Source organism: Onychomys torridus, chromosome 13, assembly GCF_903995425.1.
Source record: "Onychomys torridus chromosome 13, mOncTor1.1, whole genome shotgun sequence".
Classification (NCBI taxonomy): Eukaryota; Metazoa; Chordata; class Mammalia; order Rodentia; family Cricetidae; genus Onychomys; species Onychomys torridus.
Genome location: NC_050455.1, coordinates 2,588,248 through 2,613,475, shown reverse-complemented (window position 1 = coordinate 2,613,475; position 25,228 = coordinate 2,588,248). Strand labels below are relative to the sequence as shown.

Genomic DNA, 25,228 nt, shown 5'->3' with positions numbered 1-25,228 from the left:
TTCTTTTCAATTCCTGCTAAGTGTACACCTTGCTGTCTATTACAACTACTTGATGTTCTGCTGTTTGAGCAACTTCCGATTTGTTTCCCATGGCAACTAGACCACGTCACAGTCCCAGTGCCCGGCTTCTCCTGCTCTTCCTCTTGGTGTGGTGGCATGTGTGGGCACACAGAGAAGCCGGAGGTTGTCTTTCTCAGTCACTCCCGCCTGATTTTTTGAGACAGGGTCTCTGGCTGAAGCTGGAGCTGACGGAAATGGCGATGCTGGCTACGACTTTCCTCTGACCACCGTGACCTCTGCGGAGCAGGGGATGGACCGCCAGCTCTGGCATCTTCAGGATGAAGAGGTGTGAAGTCACACACCTGGCTGCAGTTCTGCCTCCTCCTCTTAGTGTTTGCCGAGTTAACTGGGCCTGACCACCACATTCATTTCCCAGCACCCCCGGGAACTTACTGGCTTAAAGCAACAAAGTTCCTGTCTTCACACTCTAGAGTCAATCACCAACAGCGGTCTACAGGCGTCCGCAGGGCTGGTCTCTGGAGGCTGTGGGGAGAGCTGGTTTGATGGTCCTTTTCAGCTGCTTGTGACCACTTGCATGCCTGTTTTTCTATCTCCACCTTCAAGCCAATCAAGGCTAGACCAATGTCATATCCTACCATCAGACTCCCTCTCCCACCTTCGATTATAAAGGCCATTACCTCCCATTTCAATGCCAAAGCCTCCTTGTGATGTAGCTGTCCGTGTTCAATGGGTGTGGGGCAGAGAGGGAGACGCCTTAGTGTGAGAAACGATTATGATGGTTGTCTGTGCTCACAGGTGTGGGAGGGAGGACACTTTAGATTGACACACTATTGTGATAGCTCTCTGTGCTCACAGGTGTGTGTGGGGACACTTGAGTGGGGAGACATTACTCTGTTTACCACAAACAAGACAGTGACATCTTCCTTGTAAAATCAGTCCAAAGATTACTTTTTTTGAGTATTGGAGATGGAGCCCAGGGCCTCGTACATGTTAGGCAGGCGCTCTAGCTCCAACCCTGATTATTTGCATTTCCGATTCTTTCCATTCCTTGAGTTCTAGTCCTGAAGACCGCAGCCCGTTCGAAAGGCACCTACTGGTATCCGACCAACACTGAGGGCCTTATGTATGCTAGGCAAAAGCTCTGCCAACAAGTCCCATCCCAGCCCTTGGCTTTTGTGACAGGGACCCTTGCTGTGAGTCACTGCCCTCCCTCCCAAATGCCGAGATCACAGGCATGCATCACCACACTGGGACAGCCTACTGAGGTTCTTGACTTTTGAGACAAGGCCATATCACGATGCCCAGGCTGGCCTGGAACTCAGAGATCCACCTGCTTCTGCCTCCTGGGTACTGGGGATTAAAGATGTATGCCACCATGCCAGGCTACCTGTTGAGTTTTTAGTTGATAAAACAAAACACTGAGTGCTTCAAGCCTGGCACCCAGAGAGCACTGAGTCACCTCTTGTTAGTGAGCATTGCTCACTTCCACCTTGTGACAGCTGCGAGGTTATCAGCGCTTTGCCAATGCCATCCTTGCCACAAGAATCTACCTCTTAGTTGGGAACCACTTTCTTTTCCTATATGCACCCACAATGACCCCCCCCCCAGGGCTGGAGCATAAGCCTGTCTCCCATGTGAGGCCTAGAGTGGCAGGTCCCTTTCCAGTCTCCCTGCCTGCCAGTCAGGTGAGGGGCCGAGTCTTGCTCCTCTCTCAGAGGCTAGCCTGCGGTCTGTGTCAGGGGATGGTCCTTTTTAGCCTGCCCAGTTGCAGGAGGACACACAGCTGTTTTCCTCTGCACTTCTTCCTCACACAATTCACGCGTGAATCCACCATGGCAACCTCGTGCATCTACCTCACAGGCCAGCTAGGTCTGTCTACGTCACAGGGGGATGCTGCTCCTCAGCAAGGAACAGGGAGCCACCTCAATCTCGGGGATTTATTCCTCAGCAGACACTTTGATGCTATCAACTAGGAGGCCAGCTCAGGGTTTGTATTTGTGTTTTTGTGTTTGCTTTGTTTTTCCAGTGCTACAATACTGTCTCCCATTATATACAGTTTTCAGTTTGGGGGTACCGTTCTCTCATTTCTATCTCAAAATTATGTTTCAAACTCATTTCTAGCCCAGAGTTTTGTGCCAATGTTCCCTGCTTGTTTTGAGACTTGCCAACTGTCTTCAATACTGGCCTCTATGATACTGCAGCCATCTAGGGGTACGGGAACCTCCACACCAGCATCTTCAGGGTAGATGAGTCAAGGGTTTGCACTAAGACTGAGAAACTAGACTGTGAGGTTAAGGGAAATCACCAGAGGGTCTGCACAGCAGTAAGCAGGCATATGCCATGCCATAACAGTGATCAATACTACTCAGGTGGGAGCCTGCTGGGCGCCTGAGCCAAACATTCACACCACTACTCCTGAGGCAGGGTACAAGAAACGTCAGCCATCACACAGACCCCTTTCAAAGCACATGACTAGACGTCCCTCTTCCCAATAGGGCTGGATGTCTAGGCACACCTACAGGAGACTGCTGCGCTCCCTGCAGCCAGGCAAAGTGGCTTCCTGAAGGGCCAACCCACCGTCTCCCATTCCTCAACCCCCGACCACTGTTTCCTCCTCTTACGGCAGAAATCCTATTTCTTCCTGGCTTCCTTTCTAGTCTTGTTCACACAGTGACAACACGTCCTTACTAATAAATTCCAGGGTGGAAGATGAACCTCACTGGCCCTCTCATGTGCTCACCCACCTGGGCAGTAGAGCACCCCAAAGCCTGTGGTCCTTACAGCTCTGGTTTCTTCTACCTTTACCACCTGTCCCGGGTCTTCAGGGAGGCTGCAATCTGGACACCTGGCTCATAGATCACGATCAGAATCTCTGATCCTACAGTCTCTATGGACTATATTACAGCAGTCCCTAGGTAGGGTGTATATATGGGGGGTAGCTCCACACTGTAACTTGAAACCCCATTCTTACCTTCACCCTCTCACTGCCTAACCCCGCCTGGGAAGCCTCTGATGGTGTGCCAGGATGGTCAGGATTGAAAGTGGAATCCTTTACTTTGGGCTCATCTCTTTGGCTTTGTCACTGATTTTATTTGGAAATGACAGCCTTTCTGTATTTATATTATAGTTAAAGAGATAACGGGAAGAAAAACCAAAAAGATTTACATAAAGACTAAAAAACAGCACTGGAAACAGCCTCAAAAGCAAACAAAGTAGTGACTGAATGAATGAGGCACAAAATTTGAAGACAGTGAGCACCAGACTGAAAACAAAATCCAGAGAATTGCAAAACGTGAACACTGGCTGGGGAACCGTAACGGGAAGATCCACACCAAAGTCTGCAGAGGTATTTGAAGACCTGGACTATGCTGTCCTAAAACCATCACAATGACTATAAATTATGTTCCTTGTTCTAATAAGGCTCAAAAAATAGGTATAAGCCTCAAGAAAGGAGGCATTTAAAAACTTCTTCCTAGTGCTTCTCCATAAGATGTAAACTGTATTTCCTACCCTCAGAATAACAGGCTTGCTGGCCTTAAGAGCATCACTGAGAGACATCTCAGCCATTTCATTTTGTAAGAACTGGAGAGTGTTAGTGAGACCACATGGCCTTCTAGAAATCCTACCAAATGAGATGGGCTGACACCAGACCCTGCTCTGGGATGGCCCGTCAACAAAGAGGAACCATTCTTAAGGGTCAGGGGCATCAGGGGTATCGGATGAATGGATAATAAGCATGCTGGCAGCACCTCCAATCTATCCTCTGGAGAATTTTAATATTAAGGTTGTATGCTTTTCAACCATAATTGTTATTTAAGGAAGGGATAGAGAAAGCTTTCCAGTGGATGTAAGCAGGCCCGGAACCCGCCGAGGAAAGATCCCCCTGCCAAAGTCCAGATTCTGCCTTCCTAGTCGCCTACACTACAGCCAAGGCCAAGTTCAGGCGCAGATCTGGCAGCCTTCACTGCCCGGCCCAGACAGTGCTGGTGGATGAAAACAAAACCAGCAAAGCAGAAAAACAAAGCAGAAAAGCAACTGTTCCTCTGTTCAAAGTTTTCTATGAAAACACCCCGTGTCCTATCAGAACTGCAGTTAGCTGCGGTCCAAGCTCTCAACAGGCCTTAGAACTCGGACTCTCCAGGTGGTGATGTCTGGGGATGTGGCATCTGCTAGGAACATGCAGGTTTAGCCCTGCTCAGCTCTGGTCACTAAGGTGGTCCTCTCCCCTCCCCTGGTAGCTTTGTGCTGGTGTGGTACCTGCCATTCCTAGTATCGTGCTGACGCATGTTCTTGATAAAATGAATCTTCTTAAAATTCTTTGGTCTGGGAGAACCTGAGAGTGTTCGACATCTGAAAAAAAAAAAAAAAAGAGTCATTTAAAAACCACTATCCTTGCCCACTGGACAATGGGGACATCTCCACACAAAAGACAGGAAGGAAAGACCAATGACTGAGTCTCCCCTGGCAGGCAGGAGTGGGGTGGGGCGGCATAATGAAGACAACACAGCCAGCCCGGAGCAAGGAAACTTTGAAAAGCAAATGACAGACAATTTCCTTGATGACACTGATAACATTTTATATGAGTCTCTGAAAAGCTAGCTGGCAAAAACTATTGTCCCCAATTACAATAACATAACCTAAATGGATCCCAAGGACATTAGCCTTCTTGTTATCCTAAAAGAAAGGCCCTAAATCTACAGAGGTAACAGGAACAGAACTCAGTAAATTTAAAAGATTTGGGGCTGGAGAGATAACATGCAAACTCCATTTTAAAAACAGCCCTGAGTTATTTTGCTTCTGCAGTGGGAATTTGGCCTGAAAACCTTGGACAGTTGTCCCAACTCCTGACTCCACCTGGGAAGTCAGCTTAAATCCAAATGAGAATTAGGACCTGGGTGTCAGTGTTTCAGTTCATTGCTTAGAATAAATGTTAACAAGTAAATATCTATTGAACCAAAGTGACCTGAATTTAAAAGGTAAAATCGTCTCCCCCCAAAATGGGTAGCATTGTTGCTTCTGACCAACCACAGCTGAGGAAGTGTACTTGTGAGCAGTGATTGTTGAAGTTACCTGGTAAATGCTAACTTACCAAACCACACAGACGCCTCTACCAAAGCCAAAAATCCTACTTCGACGAGGCTGTTTCGTCTCGTCTTGACAAAGGGGATTGTGATACTTCTATATTTTATAGACTTTTAAATATTTTTTACCTTCCTGACTATAGGCCTGAGAGCTGGCTCCTGCTGTAGGATGAGGACACTCACAACCTCATACTTCCAAAAACAAGTTCTGGAAAAGCAGTCCTGGGGTCCCCAAAGCCCACACTGAGCTATGGGTGGGGACATCATCTGAATACAGTCAGCTGGTCTCAATGCCACAGAGGGAGGTAATTTATATCAGAAGAGGTGTGGGGCACATGTGGAAACTGAACTGGGGAACAAGAAGGGTTCTAGACCTACAGGGAAGCCCAGTCTTTACTCTCCTCCAGGGCAATCTCCAAAGTGGGGGCAGGCCTGGTCTATCCCCATCTACACTAACCAACCCTTCTAACAGAGGCCAGCCTTTTTGGAGGCCCTTTCTTAGAATACAGATCACAACATATTAAAAAAAAAAAAAAGCAAATTAAAAAAAAAACACCCTAAAATATAACCTCACTTGAAAAAAATCGCACTAAAGCAAGTCAATGCATGCCCCAGCAAAAGCATGCAACCAGATAGTATTTTGGTGGTTTTTCCTATGAAAAGTCCTTCCATGGGCTGTGTGTCCAGAGGGGGAGAGCCTCACTTCCCATCACTGTCCATTACAGTGGGCTAAAACTTCAGCAAAGGCATGGCCCTCCCAACCTCCAACCCTGAAATTACTATACACATAATTCACAACTGCTGGTGTTATAGACCACTCAGGACTCCCAACTAACACTATTAGCGACACTCCCAATCCCTGCTGCCGTTAATTACTGTGAGAATTAGATGGATATATACATACATGTGTGTTTCATAAATGGCCAAGTAATCATTGTTCATCAATGAACGCACTTACGCACACGCACATGCATACACAGTCATATGCAAATTTCAAGTGTTAGTAATAAGCTGTGTGCTGGGTGGGGGATAGGAGGATGGACCTCCATGTTCTCAAAACAGTAGCTCTTATTAAAGGCTCTGAATTCATAGCTTTAAATGGGAATTTCTTTAGAAGCCTTGTAGGGTGCTGCCTGAAGAAATCAAGCACAGGAAGAACCAGAGATGGTGCCTGGCAGCTCCATCTCTGCTCCACAGACCAGATTTCTTAGTTTGGGGCTCAAAGGGACACAGAGCCTCCATCTGCCTTCTTAAGACTGCTCTCTGGAAACCCCAAACTGCCAAACCCAGAACCCCAAAACTGCCCCCATGCGGACTCCAGAATGACTGCTTAGGTCTATCTCAAGGTTCCCACTGTCTTACAGAAGGTTCCAGAAGGTTACACGTGGATAGCTCATGAGAAAAGAATCGTTAAAGCATAAACATACAAGAAGCCATGCCTCCAGGGCATTCTGGGTAGGGCCACAGGTTTCAGACTATGCTGTTCCTTGCTCTGCCCCACCCCAAACCAGAGCTTTCTGTTCCAGCCAGTCTGAGAGGAAGGTGGCTAAGAGCTAGATGGGGAGCAGGTGGTGAGCTCACCAAGCCTGTCACCTGACAAGCTGGATCCTGGTGGCTACTGAGGACAGAATTGAAGGAGAACAACCTGGGTCTCATTTGTTGGGCTGCCATGGAGACTGGAAGTCAGCAAAAGGGCCACAGGTGGCTGAGTGCCAGCTGGGTAAGTAGGTGGCTGCAATAATGGCTTCAACAGTGGTAGCTCCAACACCCATCAACCAAGTCAGTCTCAGAAAGCAGACAGGTGCTGGCAGCTGCCACAGCTGCAGGAGGCCAATCAAGCTTGCTTCAGGGATCTAGATGTCCTAGTGTCCTGTTTGGGGTTCCTGGTGATCACCAGGCAGGTGGCAAACTCCCCTTATCTTGGCGCTTTGGGTGTACACAGGAAACACTGACTGTGACATACCAGAGAAGGTAACAATAGATGGCCTGCCTTAGATGTCAGCTCTCTGCTCCCCACTAACCTAAGGCAAGCTTTTAAAAAAGCATTCAACCAACACGCCAGGGAATCAAAGATGCACTGTAGGAGCGCTATTAGCAACGATTGCCAAGGGAACTGGAACACTGGGCTGCAGGTGACAACAGGTTGGCAAGGGACTAATTCACAAAGCTGCCTGCACCAGCATGTAAACACCTATTTAAAAGCATACTCTCTGAGTGATGCAAAATTAAACTAGGAGACAATTAAATTAAAAACTAATTCAATGAAAGTTTAGCTCTTCCTTGTTAGCATTGATTAGAGGACACACTTCATTATGCTGAAGTTTTAATAGGCACTTTGGAGGCAACTGTTTTATATGCTAACCCTAAAAGCAAGCTAGGCTGTGAGCTTTCCCTTCACCCAGCAGTTCCCAGAACACTTCAGGGCTGTTACTGGGACATTTCCCCTCAGAGGCTGCAAAACAACTTCGTAGGTTATCCTATCTGGGCCCTCCCATTTTACAGATGGGAGAGCTGAGGCTCATCTAATGCCAAGTGACTCCTACACTCCAGACTAGCACACCTTTCCCTACATCACTTTATTTCCTAAGAGCAAGCCATTTATAAGTCAATATGAACCTCTTTTTTGCAGTCTTTACCCTTATTTGCTCATGTAAATATGTATGTACTGACTAATGGGAGCACACACAGGCCACACAGCACTTGTGTGGAGCTCAAGAACAACCTATAGGTTGTCCGTCCTCTTCTACTTTATGGGTCCCAGGGATCAAACAGGTCATCATCAGGGCTGGTGGCAAGTGCCCTACCCTCTGAGCATCTCACTGGCCCTGAGAAGTTGTTTTTCGTTTTGATTGTTTAGTTTTTGAAGTTCATTTGGAGAAATAAAGACTTCTAAAACTGCCTTGATTTCAGGATACTTTTAGATGTTTACATTTACACGTTTCCTTTGAAATTCAGGACAATATTCGCTCTTTTTCCAGTCGGGGTAACCCTAAGAGGAGGTCGCAGGGGTGACGGGGCACCCAAGTCAACCTCAGCCCTCTAACTTCCTGGGGACAAGATAGCCTGGTCTGAACCCCAGTGGGGGTGGTTTTTACCTCTACCCTGATCGGCTGGGGTTCTTCTGCTAACAGTTGCCACACAACTCCCAACACTGGCTTCTGGAAGCTCTAGTCCCCACTCTTCACCTCTCCTCACAGCCTCCCTGTCTGCTGCAGGAGGGGTTGGGGTGGGGATGGGCTGGGGCTCCAAGGTCACCTGGGAGCACTGTTTTCCCTCTTCCAAGCTCACCAAGTACATGGACCGCAGCCAGTTCCCTGCTTTGCGTTTTAGTGGAGCTGCTGTGTGGAGCCTTCAGGGAAATGGCTTCTCCTGTCTGTAATACTGTCTGCTTCACAGAACATGTCCTTTGGGGCTTCTGGGAGCCTGATATATTTCCAGAGACTTCAAAAGTAAATACTAGCCTGACAGCCCCTGCCCTTCTGGATGACATCAGTGACCAGATTCACAGTCAACTGATATCTGGGTTTGTTCCTCTACTTCCCAGATTGGTGAGGAGCCCTCTCAGGACACCCCTCTGCCCTCCACAGTGGCGCTGCCCAGGCTCCAGGGGGAAGCTACATCCTGGAATGTAGCCAAGCAAATGTAACACAGATGCAGGTTCAGGAAGGGTTGATGCCAGTCCACGGGAGCTCACAGCCTCCCGCGGGCCTTCTTGTCTGCCCTCTGCCCCACAGTCCTCACAGTGAAGCCACACCTGTCTTGTTGATTTCAAAGGATGGAACCACACGCTTTTCTCTTGCCAGCTTGGAGCTACAGGGAAAAGGCAGGAAGACACAACAAAGCCTGGCCGGACCTTTGCAGAGACATGGGACAACAGAGGGCAGGATGAGCGGAGGGGACCTGCCAGTCACAGCCTCTGCTGTCAGCTCATTTCTAATCTGGTAGGAGGAAGGAACGAACGCTTCCAAACCCAGGGGAGCACTAGCAACTACCTTCACCAGGTTGCCCCAGCAACTAGATAGGGAATGACGTCATGGTCACCTCCTGAGGAGATCTGGTTGCTTCTCCTGCTGAGAGTGAGGCCTGGCATCTTAAGCACTGTTGATGCCAGGGTTAATAGGGCCCTGCATCTATAAACAGCAGCTTTTAAGATGCTGGGGCTGAGACTCAAGGTCAGCGAGAGGAGGCCTTCCTTGGGAGCCTTCTGCAAAGGAACACTAACCACAAAGGTAACCACAAGAAAGAGAGTCACCAAGTCTGCAGACAGGCTACAGTCTATTAGTGAGGTGTCCTAGTTCTCACGTCTTCAGGGCTGGGGTTCCACACTAAGAATTCTTTGTCCCTGGGAGGTAATGCTTATTTCAAATTTTAATTCAGAAGAACAGGAACTAAAAAGATTACCCGTGTACTGCCAGCTATTACAACCTACGCATACATGAAGCATGGAGAACTTACCTCCGGAGAGGGGCATTCTCCTCAATATCTTCCAAGGTCTCCAAAGATGATCTCTGGGAGATGAGTCGACGTCTACAGAGACAAAACACCAGGAGTTAACAGTGCACAGTAAAACTGATCAAACAAATGTGTAAAATTTTAACTATCAGGAAAAAAAAACAACACAGCATAATATCCCTTGGTACATGCTAAAGAACTGTCCTGACACCCACAGGTAAGTGAGGACCTCACCCCTCACCAAGGAAACTTCTCTTTCCAACAGATGCAGACCACTACAGAAAACCACAACCAATCAAAGTGCAGAGCTGGAGCCCAGGCCCAGTGGACACAACACACCCCGCACCTTAAGGCTCAGGGAACATGGCGGGAGAGCCAGGGGACCAGGGAGTGAGTCTGTGTGAGCCTGGGTCTCCTAGGAATGTCAGCCGCTACCCCCATAAAGTCTCACCAACATGACTGCCTAACACACGAGCTGAGTGAGAACAATAGACATGTGAAAGTGTACAGGTGTGGGGTGGGGGAGCAGGAGGCCTCAACCCTACACAAAGAATTCCAGGCAACTAAGGAATGCTGAGAGTGGGGGAAAGTCTTCCCCAGAGAGGAACACAGCAACTGGTTATCCAAGCAGCCCTGAAAATATGCACCTGTGTACTGTCTACTCTACAGTAATGGAGGTAGACCTTATACACTATGCAGACTGAGCAGGCTGTTTGTGTATCTAAGAATATATATGTATATGCACACACATGTACGCATGGAACAATTAATGAAAAGAGAGACCATGAATTAGAAAAGGCAGAGAGGACGATAGCTGGGGAGGCTTCAGAGGGAGAGATGGAAAGGGGGAAATGATTTCATTACTTTGTGATCTCATTATAAAAGAAGGTTTTTTAAAAAAAGAAGGGGTGCTGGTGAGACGGCTCCGTGGTCCTGAGAGGCCCATCCCTCATGGGAGAAGGGACTCCACGGTTTGCTGTCTGGCTGTCACATGTCCTTGGTGGCACTTGTGCGCCTGTCCCATACCCCACATAATAAACAAAACTAAAACAAAACAAGACAGATTTAGACAAAAGCCGTCTTCAGAAAAGGCTGCCGTGCCCTGCAGGGGATGCCAGGCCCACCCTGCCTGCCTGCATCTTCATCATGCTCACCAGGAACAGCCTCTTTGTGGTGATTATAGAAGCAGATGACCTATAATTTGGCAAACATTTTTTCATAAAAATGACAAAAACAAGATGCCTCTTACAATACACAGGATCGCTGAGGTACCATGAGCTTTCCTGAGCATATGCTGTTAAGAATTCAAACATCCATCATTTGAACCCAGGAACTGATGGATGTTCCATTTTGAAAGCATATTTTATCATTTGTGTACCTGTGTCTGTCCACATGTGTACATGGGAGCAGGCGAGTGGAGGCCAAAGCCTGGGGTGCTGTTCCTCTGGGGAACTACCCACTTTTTTTTTTTTTTTGATACAAGGTGTCTTAGTCAGGGTTTCTATTGCTGTGAAGAGACACCATGACCATAGCAACTCTTATAAAGGAAAATATTTAAGTGGGGTGATTTACAGTTTCAGAGGTTTAACCATTATCAGCATGGTAGAGAGCATGGCGGCGTGCAGGCAGACACGGTGCTGGAGAAGGAGCTGCTACTTGTTGATATGAAGGCAACAGGAAGTAGACTGAGACACTGGGTGATATATTGAGCATAGAGAACCTCAAAGCTTGTCTCCACAGTGACACATCTGCCCCCAGAAGGCCACGCCCACTCTCACAAGGCCACACCTCCTAAGAGTGCCACTCCCTATGAGCTGATGGGGCCATTACATTCAAACCACCACACAAGGTGTCTTACTGGGACTGGAGTTCATGAATTCAGCTGTGCTGGCTGGCCAGTGGGTCAGGGGCTTTCCTGCCTTCACCTTATCAACATGTGGATACCTACCAGCCTGCCCAGCTTTCGACATGGGCACTGGGTATTGAACTCAGGTCCTTATGGCTAATGTTTTACCACCCAGGCACTCACCTTCTGCCCTCAAACCTTACTGTTAAAAACCTCAAAGTCATTAGGCTGCTGTAAAAATGTTACTGTCTCAGGAAGGCCATGACATTTCCAGAGAACCAGAAACAAGTGATTCTTTGGGGATAACCCTCAGAGACCAGTGAGAATGAATATTAGTGTGATCCTGCAGAACGAAACATTTCTGGGTTGTTGAACTGCACACCACCTGCCCAAACCCCCTCAATCTAGCCTCTTTTGGCAGGCTGAAATAAGACCAGTTCTCGTTAACTCGGAATATCTGGTATAGATCCAGCAGGGAGAGTTGGTGGCAACTTTAAATAAGTCCATCTGAACAACCACTTCCCAGCCAATGCTCTGAGGCAGGAGAGTGGATGAGAACATTTAATACCATCTTTACCCTAAGAAGAAAATGGAACTAAATGTAAAAGCTGATTTTTAAAGAACGTGTTACCCATCTTAATAAACAACCATGTTCTAGATTGCTCTCAAAAACAAAGAAAGACGCAGCTTAGATTTGTTTATTGCTTTCTTTGTATGTGTATATATAGTTTTGAACAGCTACCACACAGCCAATCTTTTATAAGACAACCAGAAGCATCATTATTTTTGCAACCTACTCAAAGGCTTCAATTTTCCAAGACCTATCTTAATGTTTAATAATATTCAAATCACTTAAAATTCTTTGTACATCCAAATTTCCCTTTTTTCTTTAACTATTCCAATTTAGTTGTCTCAGATCCTCATTTGCCAATCACATTAACTAATTTCCTACCCTCTCCCCTGACTGTCTTGGGGACATACAGGACCCATGCTGTGGGGATGTCTTTCTGTATACTCTGAATATGTGTTGCTCTGATTGGTTGATAAAGCTGATTGGCCAATGACAAAGCAGAACAATGTTAGGCAGGACATTCCAACAGAAGAGACTGGAGAGGAAAGGAGAGTAAGAGGAGACGCCAGCTCATGGCCCACAGAGCAACAAGATGCCAGCAGACCGGTAATGCCACAGCCATGTGGCAACATAAAGATGAATATAAAAGGGTTGAGTTAAGTTATAAGAGCTAGCTAACAAGAAGCCTGCCATGGCCATACAGTTTGTGAATAATATAAGCCTCTGTGTGCTTATTTGGGACCAAGCGACTGAAGGATGAGGGTGGGAGAGATTCTTTCCAATCACGGGGCCTCCAGGGAAACTTCCAGTTACATTTGGCGCCCAATGTGGTAGCAAGAGTTTCCACCTAAAACCTGAGAAAGCTTAAAAAAAAAAAAAAAAAAAGATTCTAAAATGGAGCTAAAAACAGCTTCCTAGTTATGTCTCTCAGGCAAGCCATGATACAGAGAAGTCATGGCGTGCGGGTTTGAGCTACAGCATGGTGGATTCCTGCCACAGTGCACAGAGCTGTCTCTAAGCTGTGCAGTGTACTGCATGGTGGATTTAACTTTTGCTAGTACAGACCAAAAAAAAAAAGTTTCTGGGCTACATGCTGCTGAATGGAGGCATGAACCCACTGCTTCCCAGAGTTGGCAGTGAGCATGGTACCCCCAGAGCTGGTGGGAAACATACCTCGGTCATGTTGGGAAGCTGAGGTAGGTGGAGCCAGCAGCCAGGACTGCCACTTTGGTCCCAGCCACACTGCAGTTTAAATCAATGGTCAAAAAATGATTGCAGATTCACAATAAGACAGATTCAGATGGAATTAGACTCTGAATGGTTTACAGTATGTGTGGAGGTGAATGTAGGCTTGGAAGAGAGAGGAAAAGGAATATAGACAGTTATATAAAGAAATCAAGCTTTAAAAAATAAAGTCTTTAAAAGAGACAATAAGAATAATATGAAAGTTAAGCCACATAAAGATAGAAATTACACAAAGAATCTGGATACTACATATCATTATATTGTTCTGGGGAATTTTAACTGCAGAGAGACATTTGATTGTAGGGGCTGCTAAGTTAAACCAACACGTATGTTTTAAGGGTATCTTGACTTCAAAGTTTATGTCTAAGGATATGTTACTTTGGAAAGAGGTTCTGCTTTTCTTTCCACAGAAGATGAGAAGCTGTGGATTCCTTCCAGGTTAATACGATTCCATTAAGGAAGACCCTCTGAGAGGTCTCCAGATGTTCCAACACCCAGAACAGCTTCAAGGCAACTAGCTCAGAGAATACAGCCTCATAGACTACTCCAGTCAGGACTTGATCATTATCCTGATTTTCTCAGGATCTCCATAAGATTGCCAGTGCCCCCAATCAGCAGGAAGCAGTGTGAGAAGCTACGCCCAAATTCCTAAAATATTGTTTATAAATGTTTATTTTTATTTAAGGGAGGGTTGATTATAAATGCAATCTCTTCCTAAAGAAAGAAAGAGGATAGTATAGATATGATAGGATAAAAGGGTAGATTATTGAATCTACTTTTAAAGAGCAACAACTTATTTTAAATGTTTTACATTGCTATGGATTTCAGTTTATTGATATAAATTTAAAATTAATTTTGTTATACTATATATATTTGTTTAAGGTATTATGTTTATGCAATTCATTTAAAATTACAATGTATAATTAAGAAATACAGATTAATAATTAGTCATCTATGATAATCACACTTCTAATGTCAGTTAAGTTTTCTAGGTGTACATGGATGTACTTCAACTAGGGAGGTCGTCTTCAAACACTTCAAAGACCTACAGAATATGGCATTTAAAATGTTTTAAGAACTTTTGACTTTCCTGGACATTGAGACATGTCATCTCCTGGCAGCATCAATCTACTTCAGAGAAGATGATGGGCACTGAAGAAACTCCATATGGAGTTTGCTTTCTTATGGCAAAAGTCATTTGGGCAAGAAATTGCTCTTGCCTGGACTGCTTGACAGTATGTTGTATAAACTGGACATGCAGGGCCCGTGGGAAAAGGACCACTGAACTTTGCCAAAACAAGGCAAGATGGTCCTTTAGGTTCCTGCTTCACAGAGGAGACTGCCAGACATCCTGCAGGACACAGCCATCCCCCACCAACATACACAAAACTGAAAATCATAAAAAACATTTTAAAGTGAAAATAAGAAGGCTGACTAGACGAGCTCTGACCCCTCCTCCAGTCCCCACTAGTAGGGTCACCTCCAAATGCACTGTTCCTTAGCCCATCTGAGATATGGTCCTTCCATATCAAAACCCACCTGAAGTACAACAAAATCTACACTTATCTCCAGCATGGTCCCTGGGAAGCAGAGCCACTTACTCTTGCCACCTATAAAATTGGTGCCTGCCCAACCTCCATACCCTGCCTTATGGCCCATGTCTCCTTGTCAGTGGAAGGGTAGTGTATCTCTGGCACCATTCCAAGCCTTTAAGCTAGAAGTAAAATATTAACAGGGGTGCATACCTAAACATCACTAGACACAACAGCCACAAACAGAAATAAATGTAAGCTACAGATACCAGAAGTCTCAACCAATCCTGTTATGCTCTGAGCCTCCCTTTGTAGAACAGGATTTTGGATGAACACTGAAGAGTGCTTTGTTGAATGTGATGCAACAGCTGTGCCCCCTGAGGACTGCCCTCCCTCCCATAGACACCCTTGGCAGGTCCCTGCAAGCTGTGGCCACTGCTGAGGAGCAGGCACGATCCAGGCCCCAGCCAAGCTCAGCCAGGCTCATCCCCTGAAGATATTGGTATCTGTCCACTTAAACAGTATGATTGCTGGCCTGGCCTCGGGACCATGGCCTACCATGCTTGACTCCTATTCTTTAGACACTTGAGTTTAAGTAGGAATCCACAGAACCACTGGAGAGCTCCACTGGGATCCCTCAAGATCTTTATTCTCTTGAGACCACCTTTCCTAGAGGCAAAAAGAAGAGCAGTCATGCCCACCTGAACTCAGGAGCCTGCCCCCACTCCCCACCCCAGGCTCCTCCACCACTCAGAACAAGTGCTCCCCTGGAATGTCCCACTGGTCCAGGAAAGGGCAGCTGCATATCTAGAACACACTTCTAGACTGTTCTAAGAACTTGCTTTTTTAAAAAAAATCAGCACATTAGGTATTTTCCTTGTGAGCCAAACAAGTGTAGAGTCACACATGCACATTATTACAGACTAAATGTTTTCAGCTCCCCACCCCCAAGGCTCAAATGAAATCCTAACACTCGTGCTGATATTAGGAAGTGGAGTCTCTGGGAGGCAATTAGGTCACAAGGAAGGGGACCCCAGAAATGGGATTGGTGCCTTTATAAAGAGGCCCAAGAAAGCACCCCAATTCCCTTTCTGCCACATGAGGATATGTGGGAAAGTCAGCTGTCTGTAATCTGACCCATCCAAACACTGAGCTAGCACACTGATTACAGGCTTCCAGCCCCTTGCTGTGAGAACACAAACTTCATTTGTTTACAAGCTATCTAGTCTCTGGCAGTTTGTTACAGCAGCCTAACTAAGACAGACAGACACTCAAGACTTCAATTCTTTAACGGGGGTAAAGATTTCAAACTTGAATGTTGAATGTTCTGTTCCTTTAAGTCAATGGGCACGCTTCCCTTGTTCATGAAGATTCTTTGAGACAGTGGTATACAACCTAGAAAAATCCATCCAGTCACTATAAGAAACTGTAACATGGTGCTATGACACCAGTAGTACCATGTCTTGCCCTTAAGATGAGGGCCTGTTGCTATCAGAAGGGTGTACCCTGTGAACTAGCCATTGTGTTCATATCCACCCTTACCATGCTAGATCCAAGATCTGTAGTAACATCTTTTACTAACCTTCTATCCTCAGGAAGTTGTGCAGATGAGGTAGCCAAGGGCAGGCAGCCAGCCTAACCAGCCACTTTCACCCTGCAATTTGTTCCCTAGGCTAAGAGCATTACTGGGCCACCCCTTTATCATAGGCACAGCTAGCTGATGAGCAAAGGTCTCTGAATATTTCCATGACTGATAGAGAATACTTAGCCTTGGAAGAGAATACTTAGCCTTGGACCAAGATAGCACGCTACTTTATTAACCACACAGACATGCAGTAATAGACCAGCAAGGCTCAAACAAACCTTATGTGCTGAAGTCACCAAATCAAGGTACTGATGACCAGCAGACTGAGCACGCACCTAGGGCTCATCCTCTTGTCTCATAATTATAAGCAAGGACCTACCATGCCGGCCACAATGACCCCAGTGTGGTTCACACTTACTGTCGATATGCTAACCAGCTTCCTGAGAACATTTCAGACTCATCTCAAAATACTAAGCACTAAATGCTGGATTCTGAGCAAGAAAGGAGCTGAAACCCACAGCAGTACATCTCTGTATGGAAATATACCTGCACAAACCAAACTGTTCATTTATAATGAAACGCTCACAGCTCATGTGCAAGGCCATCACTGTATTCCCCAGGGACCTAGAGATGGGCAGCATGGCCATATTCTAACAAATACATTTGCATACATCGAAAGCTTAAGAGGAAGTCACTGGGGGTCAGGGAAGAAAGCCATACAGCAGACAGCGAGGCTGGAAGAGGAGGACCCAGGGCCAGCAGCCCTAAAGCATATTAAGCACAAGAGAGCCACTGCCCCCATTTCCAGGGCAGGGACAGCTGCCAGTCATCCATCCTGTCCCCAGGCAACCATTCTGAAAGGTTTTCCAGTGGTTGCTGGCTTCTTCCTGGCCAGCAGTGACTCTGAGGACCCTGGGAGAGTGAGGGTTGGGGAGGCAGAAGCCAGATGTGGCCAGGGTTTCTTAGAAGGACAAAGCAAGGTAGTGGGTACTGCCCAGGGAGTGGAAAGCACCCAAGAGTTAGGACCAGCCTGTGATGTGCTCAAAGTTGACCCCTGGGCCTTGGTGTGTGTCCTTATATAAAGTGATGTACTTGTAAAGCCGATGCACTTGAGCCCAGCTGCAAATTGCAATGCCCTTGAAAAGTCTGCCACTTGGGCCTGCCTCCACAGTCTGCCTAACTTGTCTGGGCTTGGCTGAAAGGATTTTTTTTTAAGCCACCAGGGGATTCTAATGAGAAGGGCAGTTGATCTCACTAAAGGAGGTCACCTCCAACAACCTGCTCTGGTCAACGGTGAGTGACATGCCAGCTAATCCCTTACTCTCCTGCATTGGCACACTTGAGATGGAAGTTATCAGAGCAGCCCCTAGCGATGACCTGTCCCATTCATCCTTGCATGGAGACCTTACAAAGGTTGGCGAGCAAAGGGAAGCAGGTCATTTAGCCTGGAGGGCTGAGGCTAGGGAGGACCAGAAGAGTTTCAGGAAGAAGCAGGAACAAAGTACAGTGTGCTTGCATGTCACACACACGCAAAGGGCCAGAAGAACAGGGACCTCAGTCTGTTTTCTCCAGAACCAAACAGCAGCTGCGTGGATAGGTAGGAACCTTGAGAGCGGCCATGCCAGACACTTCCTGCCTTGATGTTGTTTTCCTGCATGGAAACCACTCATAATTTTCCTGGCTATGAGCTGGGCTACTGGAGGGCACAGTCTACTCTTCACAGGTGTGGGAAGTGAGGGCAGAGACCTTAATTACATAAACAGGTGACAAGCTGAAAACACGATGATCACATCTGTTCAAATGGATGTTATAACAAAAGGGAAAAAAAATCAGTATATCATCAAGATGACCCCAAGCATATAATTTATCTTAGTGTGATATCATGTGCCCACTGACCAATCTCCTCCCTCCCTATGACAAGACTGAACAAGACTGGACAGGGGACTTCATTTTCTACTGCTCTAATAAGACACCACAACCAAGGCAACTTAGAAAAGAAAGCGTTTGTTTGGGGTCAACAGTTTCAGAGCTGAATCCATGACCATGATAGCAGGAAGATGTCAGTTGGAGGCAGGCAGGGAACTGAGCAGGAGCTGAAAGCTAACATATTGATCCACAAGCACCAAGCAGAGAAAGCTCACTGGGAATGGCAGGGGCATTTCAAAACTCCAAAGCTAACACCAGAGACATACCTCCTCCAACAAGGCCATACCTCCTAATCCTTCCCAAACAGTTGCACCAGCTGGGAACAAAGTGTCTTAGTTAGGGTTTCTATTTCTGTGAAGAGACACTATGATCATAGCAACTCTTATAAAGAAAACAATTTAATTGAGGGGGCTTACAGTTTCGGAGGTTTAGTCCATTGTCATCAGGACAGGGAGCATGGAGGCATACAGGCAGACATAGTGCTGGTTGTTGAGAATCCTACATCTTGCAGGCAACAGGAAGTTGACTGAGATACTAGGTGGTATCCTAAGCATAGTAATTCTTAAAATCCACCTCACAGTGGCACACTTCCTCCAACAAGGCCATACCTACTCCAACAAAGCCACACCTCCTAATAGTGCCACTCCTTATGAGATTATGAGGGCCAAATACATTCAAACCACAACATTCCACTCCCTGGCCCCCAAAAGCTTGTAACAATATCATAATGCAAAATGCATTTAGTCCAACTTTAGAAGTCTCCATAGTCAATAACAGTCACAATCCTGTTTGAAACTTCAAAGTCTCTTCTGAGATTCATGCAATTTATTAACTACAATTCCCTATGTAATCAAAATCAAAAAGCAGATCACATAGTTCAAACATATAGTTGAACAGGATATACATTATCATCCCAAAATGTAGTGAAGAGAGCATAATAAGGAAATATTCGACCAAAGCAAGACCAAAAACCAGCTGAGCAATCTCCAAACTTTGCACCTTCATGTCTTATGTCAAAATGCTCTTCAGATCTCTAACTCTATTCATGTTTAACTGCAACACACTTCTTTCTTTGGGGCTGGTTCCACTCCTTGTTGGCAGCTCTCCTCAGCAGGTATCTCAAGATTCCGGCATCTCTAACATCATGAGTTCTCCAAGGTAATCCAGGCTTCAACTTCACAGCTTCACTCAATGGCTTCTCTACTAGGCCTGCATTCAGGAACACCCCTGACACATGCCTGGCCTTAGCAGCTTTTTTTTTAGCCATGGAAGCAAATTCCATAACCCCTTTCTTCTATCCTTAACTCTAAAGCCAGAAAGAACCATGTGGCCAAAGTTGCCAAGTTCTCCTGCTTACTGGGGCTGGAACACGGCCCCTTGTCTAATTACAACTTCACCAGCCTTCTGTCCTTTACTGCCTAAGCCTGGCTGTCTGAAACTAGATCTCCACATCAGGTTAGCCTCAAACTCAGAGATCCACCAGCCTCTGCCTCCCAAGTGCTGAAATTAAAGGTGTGCCCCCACCACACCCAGCTCTAAGCTTTTCTTTACTTTATTTCCACAAGTTGGAAATTTAGTTGGGTGGGATCTTGCTCTTTATTTCACTTCTTAATCTGTTTATCTCCTTGAACATAGGACTTAGCTCCATTCCACTTTCTGGTGCTCTTTTTCTCCTCAAAATTTACATTTTATAATTTACCCTGCTCAGTTTGTTCCTTTTCATTATAAATCTTCATTAGAGTTACCACTAATATCTACATAGCAGAGTCTACACTAGGCTGTTTTGAGGTTTCCTTTGCGAAAGGAATTAATCCAAAACTCCTCACTTTAGCCTCAGGCAGACTCTTTGGACAAGAGCAAAAGGCAGCCACTTTCTTTACCAAATATCACAAGAAAGATCTCTAGGCAATATACTAAAATTCTTCTCCTCTGAAACCTTTTGAGTGAGCCCCAACAGTTCAAATCACTCTTAGCACTCCTGTCTTCCATGCTTCTACTAGTATGGCCCATTAAGCATCACTTAAAGCATTCCACTGCTTTCCTAACACAAAGTACCAAAGTCCAAATTCCTCCAAACAAAAATATAGTCTAGCCTATCACAGCAATGATCCACTTCTGATATTAACTTCTGTCTTAGTTAGGGGTTCTATTGCTGTGAAGAGACACCATGACCACAGCAACTCTTATAAGGAAAACATTTAATTGACAGGGCTTGCTTACAGTTTCAGAAGTTCAGTCCATTACCATCATGGTGAGGAGCATGGTGGCGTGCAGGCAGACATGGTGCTGGAATAGCTGAGAGTCCTACATCAGGCAGGCAACAGGAAGTCAACTGAGACACTGGGCAGTGTCCTGAGCGTAGGAATCCTGAAGCCTGGCCCCACAGTGACACACTTCCTCCAACAAGGCCATGCCCACTCCAACAAAGCCACACTTCCTAATAGTGTCACTCCCTATGAGATTATGGGGGCCAAATACATTCAAATACCCCACCAAGCATTCAAATATATGCACCCATGGGAGCTATCCTCATTAGAATCATCACAGCTGCCTAGGGAAGGGCTGTGCCATCCTCTCCTGGGTATTCCTGGGAAGGGACCAGGCTCAGCAAACAGCAGGTAATCAATCAAGCCTGGCTAGCTAACAGAAGTCCATCAGGCAGGTGGGTAGTCCCAAACTTCTCTCAGATGGTACTTGGCCTTTCCTTTATATATAATTAGTGAACAATGTCTGATGTCTGAGTTTCCACTCTGTTTCACAAGGCCCAGAACCCATTCTTGGAAAGTTCTCTACTGATGAATGGGGGAAAAGTGGGACTGGATAAAGCACAATCCTATCTTTATCCTATAAACTAGGGAAGCTTGCAACCCCAGGCTCCTTTACAGACTCAAAAACTTTAAAAGTCTCAGGCCCTTGGGTTGCTCAATCAAAAAGGCTTGAGGCTTGCCAGCCTAGAAGGCAGAGCAAGCCTTTGGGCAGCTGAGAAATCCCTTTGTAAGATGTGGGAAGATTTCTTATTTCCTGAATACAAGCCTCATGCCCTGGCTCATACACTCTGCCTCAGGGACATAGTCTTTGCTCTGCCAAGAAAGGTTGTGGTGTCCTAAAACACATGACATACTTCTGCCATCTGCCACTGGTTTACTATGGAAGCCTGCTTCTTAAAGGAGCCCTTCAGTTCAGAGCTGCATATAAACCTGCAGCTGCTATCACCCATGTGTTTCTTCTGAAAATGATGCTTTGCAAAGACCAGGTTCTCAAAGCAAAACCCAAGCCCCAACATTCTCCTGCTGCTTCCTTCTTCTTCAGGGTTTTAAATGACTGAAGGCCACAGCCCTCTGAGCTTGCTGCATTTCCCAAAAGTACGGTAAGGTAACATCAGTCATGCACTGCAAACCTTAAAGCCAAAATTCCAGAGGCTCCTTAGTGGAAGTCAAACCACTTCCCTAAGATAGGCCTTAGGGCCTAAAGCAAAATGGCCTTCACTAGAGTTTACCAGATACAGGCTTTGTCCTGTTACCACAGATCTCAAGCTTCATGCAAAGGCTGCTGAACTTGTTGAGCACAGCACCTTGCAGGCAAGAGGTGTTAAAAGGTTCAGGAAACCTCAGTCTGGCTGTGGACTCTGACAGGACAGTGACATACTGCCTGGGCTGGGTCAGCAGTCACAGAACCAGGCAGGCCAACACCTCCCCACCAGTCCTCTGGGCAAAGGGCTCCCAGAAGGCCTCCTTCCCACATCACTGCTGACTGTCCTGACATCAGAGCCATACCAGAATATAGACCACAGTGACGAGAAACTCCCAGGGGCTACAGGGATTCTCCTCAGAAAGGAAGGAAAGCAGGTTTGTTTTTCTAATAAAAAAAATAAAAAAGAGAGAGAGAGAGAAGGCTCCCCACAGAAAATTGCACAACTGGTTGTCCAATGCCAAACAGTCAGCCCTAAAAACATACACACAAGCAACATCATACAGACTGAGCAGGCTGTATTCAGAAATATACATGTAGACACATATATGCATATAATAACAATGGAAAAAGTGGTCCTGAATTGGAGGAGAAAGGAGAGGGGCATATGGGAGAGCTGAGAAGAAGGGAGAATGTTATATTATAATCTCAATTTTTTTTGTTGTTATTTTTGTTTTTCGAGACTCGGTTTCCCTGTGTACCCTGACTGTCCTGGAACTCACTCTGTAGACCAAGCTGGCCTCGAACTCAGAGATCTGTCTGTCTCTGCCTCCTGAGTGCTTGGATTAAAGGTGTGCACCACCACTGCCCAGCTCAAACCCATTTTTTAAAAAAAGACTCCATCTGATGAATCAGGCAAAGAAATCAAATTAAAATCAAAACACCAAGCACTGTCGAGCAGCTTGTTTAAATAAGATCTGTTTCTACGTTGTTCTAGGTGGGTTAAGAAAGACTCTCTAAATGTTTGCAGAGAATACAAACGGTGCTTGGCTGGTTTATTCCTGCTGCAAGGCTTCTCATTAGACTTGCCAAATCCTGGAAAACCAAGGTGTGGGGTCACTGCAGTGCTTCTAGCTATTTAAAGCAGACAAGCTGTGAGCAGACTACCTGGCCAGGCAGTCACTGTCAGCTCCTGCAGGCCACCCTGGGCACCCAGGCCCTGCAAATGAGACACGGGCCTTTTGCACATCAGCGGAAGCCCATAGTGATTGAGTCCCTCTGGAACGTGTTCAAACACCTCTTCCAGGGGATGGGGGGAAACTTGAGAAACTGCTAGACAGGTAACTATGTCACCTTGAAGGTATCCACCCAGTCTCCCAGCTTTTGTTTGTTTTTTATTTTGTTTTGTTTCATGTTGAGATGGGTTTCACGATGTGTAACCCTCCTAGCCTGGAACTAGCTGTGTTAACCAGGGTGGCCTTCAACTCACGGCAATCAGCCTGCCTCTGCCTCCCCAGCACTACCATGCCCAACGATTCCTGGGATAGTTTGGAGTATCAGGAAATGCAGAGGCTGGCCCGGGGCCCCCGGCTCTGGTCTGAGCCCTGACTAGAGGGAGGTTCAGGGCTGCAGCTGGAGAACACACACAGGTCAATCGTGCAGAAGAGCAAAGCAGGGCAAGCAAGCAGGGGCTTCAGAAGTCAGGCTCCAGACAGTTCTGGACCTGAGGACGGTACTGCTCTCCTGGGGAACAAAAGTTGTCCCCTTTGGTGACAGAGGTGACAAGTGGGAACGGAGGTCAGGGTAAGGGTGGGAGGGAAATACTAGAAAAGGAAAAGCTGTCAAAATCGAGATGAGAGTCACCTATAAAGACAAGAGCCCTGCAGACGGACTGCAAGCCAAGTGGCTTGGGGATCCGTCAGGGATGCTCTCAGACAGCATCAGAATTCCAGGAACAAAGTCTACATTCCCCAAGGCAGGCAGGAAGGCACTAGGCATCCTGCACCCCCAACCGGCGGCGTTAAGATCAGTGCAGTCGAGGTGTGGAGGAGGCAGGCCAAGCAGGCTTAAAGGGCAGACAAAATGTAACGGGAAGCAGAGGTTCTGACTATGGCAGGAGGTTCTGAGATGACAGGACCCAGGTGAGTGTGAGGCATGGGATTTCTTGGAACAAAGTCTAGTCTCAGGAAGGAGACCAAGGAGCTCAGGAGTAGACAGGCTCCCAGTCTAGACGGATCAGGAGATAGAAGGACCCAGTGGCTACCGTGGCGGCTACGTGCAAAAATGTGTGGGAATGGTGTTTTCTTGGAACAAAGTCTAGTCTCAGGAAGGAGACCAAGGAGCTCAGGAGTAGATAGGCTCCCAGTCTAGACGGATCAGGAGATAGAAGGACCCAGTGGCTACCGTGGCGGCTACATGCAAAAATGTGTGGGAATGGTGTTAGTCACAGAACAGCTGTGCACACACTGTGATTCAGTAGTGGTCCAAAAACACCTGTAGAGGGCATGAGGTATCAGGAAAGGAGTGATAGAGCAGCCACCATGGTGGCTGGTGGCAGCCCTGACCCCAAGACTTCGAAGACTTCTGAGTACTAGCCCAGGCCCTCCGCTCCAGACTACTCAGAAGCCAATTTCACTCTACATTCCTTTGCTACGTATCCCAGCCTGACAATGCCCTGAGCCTTGATGACATCATCTTTCTTAGTTTCCCGGTCACTGGAAGACACCTTTACAAGCTACACATCTTCCTAAGCCAGAGACACGTGTATGTTTCATTAGAATGCAAGATGATGGCACTCTCTGTTCAAAGACAGAATATGCAGAAGGAAAAGGCAGATCCTGCCTGGAGGTGAGCATCTCACCCCTCCTCCAGCCTGGTGGAGCTGCCTGTCCACAAAGCACGGAGGGACCTTTAGTGAACAGACCTTTCGATAGGGACACCAGCATTAAAATCTCCTGGCTCCCGGTCTGACCTTTTTCTGTTCTGAAGGGCCTTCAACAGCAATGGATTTTGACAGTTTGGAAACAGTAGGCAATTATTTATAGCAAATTCAAGATCAATGGGGCTCCACAAATCCAAATTTTCTAGGAGCTGTTCAGATGAACTGCAGTTTATGGGAACGTAAAGATGCTTTCTTCCTCATCCTCAGAGTTTCCGATCCAGGGACTTGGAGCAGTCAACTCTTTCTGGAAATTTTTTGTAAAATGCCTGTTTTTCTTTGGCTGAACAGGGACCGGGCACTGAAGCATGCATGGGTCTCATAAGTAGCTCATAAAGATGCCCGGGTAACCAAACCCTAGTTCAAAAGAATTGGCAGCATCCTCTCTTTACCCACCAGAATGCCACCTTCATCCTTAGACACAGCACAATGCCACCAGTCCAGGAGGCTGTCCTTGGCATTTTCTGAATTCCTACAATATTTGGTGTATTGGCAACATCTGCAAATATTAATGCCTAAATACTTGTACACTGGATGACTCTATTCTCATTATCTTATATTCACCTCCAACCAGACTACAGGTATCTTAAAAACAACCACTTAGTCTTTCCTTCTTTGGAATC

The 25,228-nt window shown here is 46.4% G+C and overlaps 1 protein-coding gene across 2 annotated transcripts in view; it reads right to left on the bottom strand.

The window, feature by feature from the left end:
- Cables1 (Cdk5 and Abl enzyme substrate 1) overlaps positions 1–25,228 on the bottom strand; it is a 112,113-nt gene that overhangs the window by 52,136 nt on the left and 34,749 nt on the right. For both annotated transcript variants that reach the window (XM_036204674.1, XM_036204675.1), the window contains exons 2-3: positions 9,558–9,629; positions 4,279–4,371 (exon numbers count right to left, since the gene is read on the bottom strand). In XM_036204674.1, the coding sequence (XP_036060567.1) occupies positions 4,279–4,371; positions 9,558–9,629 (165 nt within the window). The remainder of the gene's footprint in view (positions 1–4,278; positions 4,372–9,557; positions 9,630–25,228) is intronic.